Genomic DNA, 11,956 nt, shown 5'->3' on the forward strand with positions numbered 1-11,956 from the left:
GGGTCATCACATACAAAATAACACAAGCTGCATAACCTAGCCATAGCATAATGGCCGCAGCACAGACTCTTGCACAACACATAATACATAAGGGAATCATCCAATCAAAATTCTTCTTTTCCATGAAATGGAAGAAAAGGAAAGATTTCGATTGGTTGATTCGCTTATGCACTATGCGTTATGCAAGAGCCAGTTCAAATCATTAAACTGATATTTAATTGAATATTGAAAATGGAAAGATATTTTTTTAAGGCAAACCTGATTCGTTCGTTGATTCATTTTAATGCATTATGAAGGTTTATTCTGACAAGAATTAAAAGTGAGTGTAAATTAAAATCGGATTAAATACAATGTATTAATTATATCATTGAGTCAATTAATTTTTATCGTAATGCTAGAATTTCCCTGGTTGCGATTTTGCAAATTGTATTAAAATCTGCAGCGATATGAACTCTCCAAAAACGACATCTATACCAAATCAATGCAGGATAATTCGGGCTTTGTATTCCATGAAAAATACGGGCTACGGCACGACCCGTGAACTTAGTATCCTTGTAACATGTTATCAAATTGTGGACATCGGCTGCGATCTGCTGCTCGTTCGTCACTTTATTCTACAAAAAGGTAAAAAATAGTAATACAATAATTATATATATATATATATATATATAGGATGTACCTGAAAATCAATATCGAAATCATTTAAAGGAGAATCTGATTGGAAGTATCCTCTGATAGTATCTTTAAGCTCCTCCGATCTCTTCATAACGTTATCATCCAAGACCAAGCAATGATTGATTGACGACACGCTGATTTTATTAAACGCGGAGGATGTGAGCTCGAGTTGTTGTAAACATAAGGATTCCTGAGATTGCGTACGTGTGATCAATGTATCGAGTGCCTCATCCAGTTCAATGTCACTAAGATCACCCGGTGCTTTCATTCGTAAACCGAGTTTATGATATTCTACAGATATGGCTGAACGTTTCTTCTTGCCATCAACTGCGAAACATTCAGATAACACTCATGATCATGTAAATGAAATACGTTTCAGAAAAATCAGAAATTCTCTGAAGTAAAAAGAACGTAATATTCTTACCTCCTGTCTTCCATTCTAAAGTCTTAAGATGACTCTTTACTACGCCACTATCCCATCCGATAGCTGATGCAACATCAATTACTGAGAATTCTATAATATTTTTATGTGAAATCCCGTTTTTCATGTCCAGCGCTATTGCCATTGCGAGCGGTGGAGACTAAAATCAAAAGTTTGTAATATTTTTTTTATTTTCATATTCTTTTTTATGACGTAATAAAATCTTTTTGCTGTTTTTTTTGTATTATACCGCTGCTCTTAGAAAAATTCTATAGAAATTAAAGAAACATAAAATATAGTATTATTAGTATTGTTAACATTATTACTGTGAAGGTCTTACTGATTGTGCGGCTTGTTTGAGGGCGTGTGGTCCTCCGTAACTTGAAACCCGCGCTTGAACGTACACGGACGGTAGCACAGTAATGAATCTTTTTGGGTGTAGCTCGAGATAGCACAATAATGTCAAAATCATTTCCTGTGTGATGTCAAGGACTCGGACGGTTTCATCAATTGGAAGAGCGACTTCGTGACCGGGACATCTTCGACCTGAATTTTTCTCATTGATCTTTATACAAGAACAAGGAATGAAAATCCTCTGAAGTAGATGTCTAATCGTATGTCTGTCTACACCATTCGCGTGTATGTGTCTGCGCAATTCCCATTTATCACTGTCTTCCTATTTACGAATAATTGATGTAATTAGTAAAGAGATCCCCAAAATAAATAATAAAGAGTTTTTCGTAGAGTAATTTCAAATTTTTAATCAAATATGATACCATGGGATTTAAGAACAAATGACAATGTGCTGTAATATTATCCCTTCCGGCACGACCAACTTCTTGTACATATCCCTCAAAGGTGCCGGGCATATTGTAATGAATAATGGCCCGGATGTCCGATTTATTGATGCCCATCCCGAATGCAATAGTGGCAACCACAATTTTAATTTTCCCATCCATAAATTTTTTTTGGACAATTTTGCGTCTATTAGGTGTTATACCGGCATGATAAGCTTCAGCTATTGTGGATACCTTCGTGTTTGGCTTCTCAGGATTTCGCGGATCCTATCGGTGGATGTATACATTTAATATAAATCTGTCTTATTTAAAAGACTTTGTACTTAAATTTCTCTTATATATGAGTGATGAAAAAAGTTAATTTCTTATCTTATGTAAAAAGACTTATGTTTCTTGTTGTTTCGTTTATAGAAAACTAAAAATTTTAGTATTTACCTGCAGCGATATTCTTAACAATCCCGCGATTCTCTCACACTCCTCCCTACGGATGCAGTATACTATCATAGAGTAGCATTCGCGGATCCTCTCGCTTCTTAATAATGCGATTAAAGCCTGGTCCTTGTTTTTGTCCTTGGATACCGTTAGAACGAGATTCTTAGGCAAAGGCACGTCCGAAATGACACCAGCTATTCCGTCGTGTATGTCTAGATGTTTTATTATACTTTCCACTGTCGTTTTCGTAGCAGTCGCCGTGAGTCCTAATACTGTTTTCACTTTCAACTTTTCCTTGAGTACTCGGCAAACCATCAAATAGGAAGGTCTGAAATTGTGCGACCACTGAGAGATACAATGGGCTTCATCGATGCAGGCAAATGCGATTGGTGGTAGCTGCCTGAGCAGAGCTCCGAAACCAGTAGATTTCTCGCTGCTTACCACCGCTTCCGGTGACATCAGCAGAATATTCACTCTTCCATCCTTCACAGATTGTATTACCTGTTCTCTTATTTTCACCGTCTGATTGGTATGTAAACACGCAGCAGACAGAAATAACGGTACGCCTGTCACTTGGTCGTCCATCAGGGATACCAAAGGTGAAATTACCAGAGTGATACAAACAGAACGTCGAGCATATAAATATGCTGGTAATTGATAACATAGAGATTTCCCAGAGCCTGTCGACAGCGTTACCAGGGTAGATTGACCAGATAGAATTCTCATTATTGCCTTTTCTTGGCCAGCTCTAAAACTTTCATGACCAAACATGCGTAATGCCTCGAAAACTTCAGTGGGAGTTTCAATGAGACTGTTATCTTCATTCACATCATATAACGGATCAATTTCTTTCATTTGAAGCGGCAATAATCTGGATATCAATTCCTGTGGCACTTTATGTTCGAAAGTTAATGTATCACTCTTTTCATCAAAGTCTGCAAAGTCGTCATTAAATAATTCCGTTATATCTTCTTCGTCTTGGCAAGTCTTCGTAGCAAGATACGATGATCGTTTGGGAAGTCGCTTATGACTGTGAGCGATCATGGCAGTCTCATTTGCCATTTTTTCAGCTTCCTCTAAAGTTGGAAGGTTCGACGAGTCATCGATTTCTTCTAAAGGTAAAAGAGCGTTGCCCTTGGAAGCTAAGCAGTTTTTAACGAAGTGCCCAGACTCACCACATTTGAAGCATGTCATGCTATTTTTGTCGATCAAGTCGGCCGCGTCCAAATTGCTCTCACTAGACGTCAAATCTTTCTTCCTCTGTTTCCATTGATTTTTCTTATATTTAGCAAAATTAAAGTTCTTTTTATTTCGCACAAATACTTTTTTCTTCAGATTTATCCTCACAAAATTATCATTCATTGTCCCGGCAGCTATTTTTTTCTTCAGCTTTTCCTTCGCAGTCAATTTTGTGCTCGCTGTTGAAGATATCGAGACATCTTTTTTCGTTGCATCAGTGGAAACAGTTTCGGAAAACTGCATAATAAGATTGCCAATTCCATTTAGTTTGATGTCAGAGCGAGGAATCGTTTGTAACATTTCTACATTATACATCGGAACCTTTTTCATTTCTAAATCTAAATTTTGTTCTTCGTTATCCGTCTTTAAACTTGATTCTCTTCTGGAAGATTTCCTTTTTACATTGAATTTTTTTTTATTATCGGTCATCTTCTCTTTACTTCGTTGAGATTCCTTATTCGTCTTTATTCTTGTCTTAGGTTCTTTATTATTTTGTTCTATATAACTGGGGTCGAAATTGTTAGATATTTGTTTGACTCTTGCACGTTTCACAGGTTTTTCGTCAAACGTTGAAAAGCCTTTCTGATTCTCAAGATTGGTTGATTTTGAAATAACATCAATCACTCTGAATACTTTGTTAGTTTGATCGTTTTCGGTCGGGCAGATATTCTTAGATGTCATTTTGTCCTTAATGATAACATTTGATTCAATGTTTGAACCTAAAGTAATTGCATCTTTTTTAATTCCAATTAATTCATTTATTATATTTGTGCTTGTACTAATATTATTAGTCAAGTTAAATGCATTAGCATTGTCAATTTCATTTTTACTATGCTCTCTACACAATAAATTAAAACTCCTATCGACATAGGAGGTCAACTTGGACGTATCGCTATCGGTTATATGACATCTAGCGATCGTAGAATCGGAATCAATATGAATACGTCGTCGTTTTATAGGACAATCATCTTGATCGCTCAATCGTTTCTTGAAATTTCTAATGCGTTTATTCCCGTGTTCTTCCTCAGATTCACTATTACATATAAAATCTTCTTCATCCGAGACTTGAAACGACGAAAAATGCACAGTGGGCGCCAAGTCGTTCGGAGAATAAATGCTGGATTCCATGGACTCTATTCCAGAATCGCTAGTGCCCGACAGTCTTTGAGGATTAATCGTTGTCACTTCCAAATTATTGTCTTTCGTGCATCGATGCAACCAGCCTGGATTCAAATTACGGTTTATGCCAGTCGCATGACGGTCGGCCAATTGTTGGACAACGTTAATGGAGTGTTGTAAAACAGGCTTGCTTTTCACAAATGTTACTTTCGTCAATTCGCCGAATATATTCTTTGCCTCATCAACAGCTGTATCTTTATCTGTATCCAACCGGTCCACACTCGAGATATTTAGGATATTCTCAGATTTATTCCTTATTTTTACCAATGACAGCGATTTTCTCGGATTTCGTTTAGTAAATGTTGAACTTTCAAACTTGTTTCTTGACAGTTGAAAGGAAGGAGATCTACCAATCAACAGAGCTTGCTTCTTCTTTGGTATTTGTTCCTTGTTTTTGCTAAGATGGTTGCCCCAGGCTCCTTCAACATTCACCGAATCCAGTTGGTTGAATGTGTCCTCAATTTCCGTCAAACGTTTGCCATTGTAAGGATTTATATTCTCTGAATCTTTTGTAACTTTTTCTGGACTCAAATTCTTGTCTTGCTTCTGATTGTTTACTATCTTTCGCGGTGATTTATTTGAGATATTGTCTTGCATATCGTCGCAGAAAGTAATGTCTGTAAGAGTTTCCTCGAGCGCTCGTGTTTTCAATTTCCAATACATCTTATATGCTTCCTTGATAGATAAATCTGCTTCTTTTATGTCATTCTATTTACAAAAAAGAATTTACAAAAAGTAAGCATAATTGTTGTAATGCAATGACCAACATAATTGTAATTCAATAACGTGTACATAATATCTCATTAAAGGTGTGTGTGGTGTGTGTGTGTGTGTATGTGGGCGCGCGCGCGCGCGGATGCGCATGTTTTTGTTACAAACTATTATTTCTAAAACTAAGTGAGTATAAAATTTTTGTATTCTATCATCCATTTGGTATCGAAAATATTTTATATTATAACGTTGATTTTTTTTCTTAGTGGAGTAACTTCGAAGATCTCCTTCGGGGGTTACTTTTGTTTTCTTAATTAAAATCATATAACTTTTTATATACATATGATTCTTCTAATAATTTTCAAGAAATCAATAGTTTACGAGATAATACTTTTGAGACTTTCAAAGGAATTTTCTATACAGAAAAGCTATATATATTATCTTCATGTCTAAATATCTCGTAAACTATTAATTTTTTATAAAATTAATATTTTATGAGATAATCGTACTTAAAAACTTTTAGGCACAAAATAATAAGATGACTCAATTGGTACAAAGAAAATACATACTAGTAGTGGCTTAAAAAAAAAGTGTAGTTGCATATTGCAAAATAATTTTTTAAATAAACTACTGTGTTTTCTTTACATCACTGACTACATTTACACGGCACCCTTAATCGGATTTAATAACATTCGTAGTTATGAAACTGGCCAATCACAGTCATTCCATTCTTCCGAGGAATAGCTATGATTGGCCAATTTCATAACTACGAATGTTATTAAACCCGATTAAGCGTGTCGTGTAACAGAGGTTCGACAGAGGTCAATGAATTCATTATTCTATGCATAAAAGTATTAAGGCATTGATTGAAAAGTTTGTAAGATATGTATTTCATGTCAAAATATAACAGAATAAAATGAATATCTTGTTAACTATTGATAATTTTACTTTAATGCTGATTCTACAATGAGATCTACAATAAGTAGTCAATAGTCTTAAGGCTTACCGGTGAAATTGACCAATAACCAACTTGTACGACTAACGTAGATTGGTCAACTTCACCGATTAAGTCTAACACTTTTAACTACAAACTCATTGTAGAATCAGCATAATACTTTAATACGTATAACTAGAGGAATCATATAATATGTAAAAAAATTATACAATTAAAAAAACAAAGGTGATGTTTAGATCTTTGAAGTTACTCCAGCTAGGAAAAACTAACATTATCATAAGATATCTTCGATACTAATAAATAGATAATAAAAAATAAAAATGTTATACTTTACTTAGTTTTGGAAATTGACTGCGTTCTATTAATTTTCTCCAAATACTGAAGAGCTCTACAATTCATATTACATATACTATAGATTTTCAGTATTCACAGTGAATAACGGAATGCGGTTATATCAGTGAATTCGGTCATTTGTATTGTGATGTAAATTAGCACTTACTAAAAGCTGCTATACATGATATTAGCAATATTAAACATAAAAACATAAGAAAATTTTAAAAGATTAAATGCCTAATAATAACACTGTGTCATTATTAATGACATTATTTAAAAAAATACGTATGTATTATTTCATTAAATAACGTCAAAGTTAATTATATTATGCTACTATATTTAGACACTTTACATAAAACTGCTTTTAGTATGTACTGATCCAGTCTAGTATGATCATGAATTCTCTCACTATAGGTTTGTTCATGTCACATACTCAAATATGCTCCAACCATAGTTCTTAATCACTTCAACATGCTCGTTGAAGTCAGTAGAAGCTATGGTAGAAATATATAGGAGCATATTGGAACACCGTGAACAGAAACTTCACCTGGATGCACCCAGGTATCATTTTATTCTTGTTTAACATTTGGTAAATAACCAGGATAAAATGATACCAAGCGAAGTGACCAACGCAGATCTAATAAAACATTTTGCATATATATATATATATATATATATATATGACATGCATGATAATAGACGTAATAATTTGCATTGATAATGTAATAAACATATGTAAAGATACTTGAGATATAATAACTCTCAATTCTTTCATATACAATGTTCTTCAAATAAATATACAATTACATAATTCTGAGTTTGATTTGATTTAATAATTACTAATACATAGCTCGTGTGAATGTAACACAAATATCAGATAACTGCATTTAATACCGATCATGATACAAATGTAAGCTAGGATAAGAAAGATAATATACCTTGTTAGGTTTGCGTCCGAATCTTTCCATAAAATCGCTCTCCCACCGTTTCACACAAAGCTTATTCTTCAAATATTTAGTTTTAAAAATGGGATCCTCGAAGAGGTCCATGTTATCGAAAAAATCAAAAATATGAATGAAGATTATCACCTTCGAAGACCGAACACATGTATTGAGGGTTAGGATACCTATTCTAAAGTAGGTAAGCTATTTGTTCTATTTCTCCCGCGTAATGGCCGCAGCCTGCGTAATGGCCACAGGCTGTGTTCCAAAATTCACTGCCAGCGCAAGTGAAAATCTACAGTCTACGTTACATGTGCTATACATTTTCAGCACTGACAGTGAGTTTTGGAACACAGCCACAGACTCTTGCATAAATCCGGATCTACAATTAGGTGTAAGTCATAAGAAATTGACCAATTACAGTTGAATACGAAAAGAATAATTGACCTTACTTTACTACGTTTACACGGCACGCTTCACGCCGAAGTTATAACATAGATGTTATGAAAAACTGGCCAATCACAGTCATTCCAATCAAGAACAAGAATAGCTATAATTGGCCAGTTTCATTACATCGACGTTATGACTTCGGCGTAAAGGGTGCCGTGTGTAACAGAGGTCTGTGATTCGTCCATTTCTTATGGCTTGAAGCTTAAAAATCTATTACAGATCCGGGGTAAGTTCGGATCTACGATAGATTTTCTTTTCACCAAATTACAAATTTCATCCGATTGAGGAATTGACTGGAACACCATCGAGATACTATTAAAGATCCTGGGCAAATTTTCGTGACTATGGCCGGTAATCGGTATTCATAGTCAGATCTTATATTCAAGAATGTCTTAAGTACGGTCTTAAGAAGTCACAAACCAATCAGAAGGCTGCATTAGCGTCTTAAGACATTACTTAAGACGATCTTGAAATAAGACTCTACTATGAATACCGGCCAATATGAGGCCGCCGTCCCACGAGCCCACGAGTGGAAATTTACAACGGAACGTAACACACACAACAAGACCAATCACAATCGCAAAAAAGTAAGCAGGGTAATGACTGCAGAGTTGTGATTGGTCGCGTAAGTGTTAATTTCCGCTCATGGGACAGCGGCTTGAATGGGGCCCGGGAGAGAGAGAATATTTGAAGAACAATGACATTACCAACAATTAATAAAAATTCATCATTATATTAACATAAATATTTCGATAATAGACATTATTAAATTCGTGATTTTTCATTATATAAACGCTGTATAAATAAGTATGCATACTTTCACTCGTGCTATAATATCTTAAATATATTGCCGAAAATTTACAATTCATCTTTCTCAGCAGTTATCATCTCTGTTGATAAACAAATCGGGATGATAACATTAAAATCGCAGTTTTAAATCAAAATCGAGTATTATTAAGTTTTAAACGTGTTAAGTCACTTAAATTTTAACAAGCACGCAAACTTCCATAAGTACCGACCGTCTTTAACAGTACCTATCTCGATCTCATCGGTGACTGGATAATAACAGCTGTCGCTTCAATTGCTTACTTTTTGGAGCACATGAAATTGTACCTTTAATCGGAGTTGGTGAAAGAGGTCCTATACTATACTGTGATACTATTCTAGAATGGAAAATAAGAATGAGGAATCGCGAGATGTGACAGTGACACTGATTCTTAAAGCGGAGCGATTCGTGGTTGAGAAACAAAAATTGATTGGCAAGAGTCAGTATTTTGCTGCGCTTCTGTCCGCAAACTATTCGGAATGTAATCAGACGGAACACGTTATCAATTATGATATTTCCCAGATTTCATTACAGGTTAGTTGATTGCAACAAAAGCAATTCAATTGTTCATGTTTAAGAATAAGAATAAGGTAAATGGTAATTATTTAGAATACTCCTCCCCACCCCTTAAACCTTAAACGTAAATATATCATTCGACGTGTTTTCAGTCAAAACAAAAGAATCTGGCAGAAAAATGCGGCAGTTAGAGATTAAGATATCTGCCATCTAGATTCTAGACTTGATACAGCGGTATGTATATGTTTTGTATTAAAATTCTCTGCTTTAGAAACACAAATTCACATGCAAAGAATTTGAGTGCTTGTAGCAGTGAATTTGTGTAATTAAAGTAGAACATGTACATAGAGCTGCATCGAGTCGGAATGACAGATATCTTAACCTTTAAAAGTCTCCAACTTCAACACTTGATAACTCGAGTTATGAAATCATGTTTTTCTGCCATGCCAAAATATTCTTTTGTTTTGAGTGAAAACGCGTCGGATGAGTATATTTTTATTAAGATTTTAGGTGGAAAGGAGGTGGGTGGGGAGTATTATAAATAATTACCAGGTAAGGCTCAATTTCACAACTCACGGTTAACTCTTAAATCGAGATTCAACTTATTTCTCATTTTTTCGCAATTTTAGAATTAAAAAAAATAATGAGTAAGGTGAACCTCGATTAAGAATTAACCAACAGTTGTGAAACTGGGCCTAAATGTTTACTTTAACCCTCCTCCCTTCTTCAATATCGATTAAATTAGGATAATCGTTTAGTTTAGCTTACATAAATAAAAATTAATAAGAAATACACCAATCGACGCGTTTTTTCATGAAATAAACGAATATGGCAGGAAAAAGTGTCGCTCTGCTCTGTAAACCAAGATTTTAATCGTTAAAGTTGACTTTAAGTGGACGACTACTGAGGTTAGGAAGTGTACTACAGCCACATAACATTATCACGATGTGAGCATACGCTGCGGTCATCCTTTTAATGCTTTGTGACCTCCTGCACATGCGTTTTGGGTATTTGTGTTTAAAAAATTCTCACACAAATTCTCTGCTTTAAAAACAAATTCATTGCTGTGTAAAAACAAAAATTATATAAGAAAATGATTTGTGTTTTTAAAACTGCGTATTTGTTTTCAAAACAAATGGAGAATTTGTATTTATGAAGCAGAGAATTTTGTGATTAAGGTGGTTCTTTAGTAAAATGCTGAAAATTTCGAGTGCCTCACCAGGGCTCGTCCAAAATTACAATTGGATAAAATATTAATTCTATGTGTATATCATGGTTGCCAGATCTCCAGATTTCGGGATCAATCTCCAGTTCTCCAGCAGACGGGAAAAATCTCCAGTTTTTCGCTCGCGTGGAGTATTTATTAATTGCATATTTAAATTACGTGGTAAGTAATAAGACAGTCTATGATTATGTTCGGAGTTTATGTTATTTTACGAATAATAAAAAACTTTGTAATTGTGTTCGTACTGTATGTGATCTTGTAATAATAATAAAAAGGTCTCTGTGATTGTGTTGACACTTTATGTTGGTCAAATATTAATAACGAAAAGAAAGTCTGCAACAGTAGTCGCAAAATACGAATTAATCCTGCGCCTTTTTTCTCTATTTTTTTTTTTCAATGAAACAATCGGCCGGCCTCCAGTCGAAATATGAAATGTCTAGCGCACGGACCTTCGGGCCCCAGCTGTACAACAGTGCTCGGGATCTGGCAACCATGGTGTATATCCTAATGAAATAGTAGGAAACAGTAGAACGTAGGATAGTAAATCAGGAGCCGTAGCTTCATTGAACGAAAACAAGATGAGATTATGTTTATTTTTCGAGGTTAAATTTATATATGCAAGTTTATGCACGTAAATATCTTTCCAGAATGGCCGTTGGACCTATTACTTTTTTGTATTAAAATCGTAATTTTTTAAACCATTATAATCTCGTTTTTGAGAAAAATCTATGGTAAGATTTGTGTACAGTTAGTCAAAGAACCGTCCGTGAGCCTTATCTGTCACCAAAGACACAGAGCATAGGCTGCTCGATCGTAAGTCGTATAGTTGACAAAAATGAGAGAGAGGGACCGTGGAAGGCGGCCAATCTTTATCTCTTTCTATTCAACGATATAACGAGAGAGAGAGAGAGAGAGAGAGAAATTTCCCTCTTCCACGGTCCCTCTCTCATTTTTGTCGACCATACATTTAGATACGATCGAGCAGTCCACGCTCTATGTTATATCACCAAGTTATACATGTGAAAGGCTACATTTTCAACATTTTTTTTCTCTTATTTCATCGTTAACCTACCGTAGAATTTTGTATACGTCAATTTCGATACTTCAACTTCATTATACAGTGATGGGAGAAAGTTCGGCAACGGTCAAATATCTTAGAAAATAATGCTTATGGAAAAAAATGTTCAATACAAAAGTTTTAGTATATCAAGTGGTCTATTATATGGTTATGTTGAAATGACCTTCATGTGACCTTG

General features: G+C 34.8%; 2 protein-coding genes across 3 annotated transcripts in view; one reads left to right on the forward strand and one right to left on the reverse strand.

Annotated features, from left to right (window-relative positions):
* Positions 1 to 5: 5 nt before the first annotated feature.
* The window catches only part of RecQ4 (RecQ4 helicase), a 20,480-nt gene continuing 8,529 nt past the window's right edge, over positions 6 to 11,956 (reverse strand). Inside the window, exons 1-7 of one of the 2 annotated variants that reach the window (XM_018501944.1) lie at positions 7,681 to 7,888; positions 2,329 to 5,451; positions 1,873 to 2,160; positions 1,437 to 1,772; positions 1,100 to 1,256; positions 680 to 1,002; positions 6 to 614 (exon numbers count right to left, since the gene is read on the reverse strand). In XM_018501944.1, coding sequence (XP_018357446.1) covers positions 384 to 614; positions 680 to 1,002; positions 1,100 to 1,256; positions 1,437 to 1,772; positions 1,873 to 2,160; positions 2,329 to 5,451; positions 7,681 to 7,791 — 4,569 coding nt within the window. In that variant the 5' untranslated portion in view covers positions 7,792 to 7,888 and the 3' untranslated portion in view covers positions 6 to 383. Of the gene's footprint in view, positions 615 to 679; positions 1,003 to 1,099; positions 1,257 to 1,436; positions 1,773 to 1,872; positions 2,161 to 2,328; positions 5,452 to 7,680; positions 7,889 to 11,956 lie in introns of those variants that run through there. The other variant, XM_018501949.1, reaches the window with a different exon arrangement.
* Positions 9,209 to 11,956, forward strand: part of LOC108757513 (kelch repeat and BTB domain-containing protein 12) — a 9,648-nt gene continuing 6,900 nt past the window's right edge. Inside the window, exon 1 of the mRNA XM_018501956.1 lies at positions 9,209 to 9,493. Coding sequence (XP_018357458.1) covers positions 9,302 to 9,493 — 192 coding nt within the window. The 5' untranslated portion in view covers positions 9,209 to 9,301. The remainder of the gene's footprint in view (positions 9,494 to 11,956) is intronic.

Source organism: Trachymyrmex cornetzi, unplaced genomic scaffold, assembly GCF_001594075.2.
Source record: "Trachymyrmex cornetzi isolate Tcor2-1 unplaced genomic scaffold, Tcor1.1 scaffold1002, whole genome shotgun sequence".
In the NCBI taxonomy this organism is placed as follows: Eukaryota; Metazoa; Arthropoda; class Insecta; order Hymenoptera; family Formicidae; genus Trachymyrmex; species Trachymyrmex cornetzi.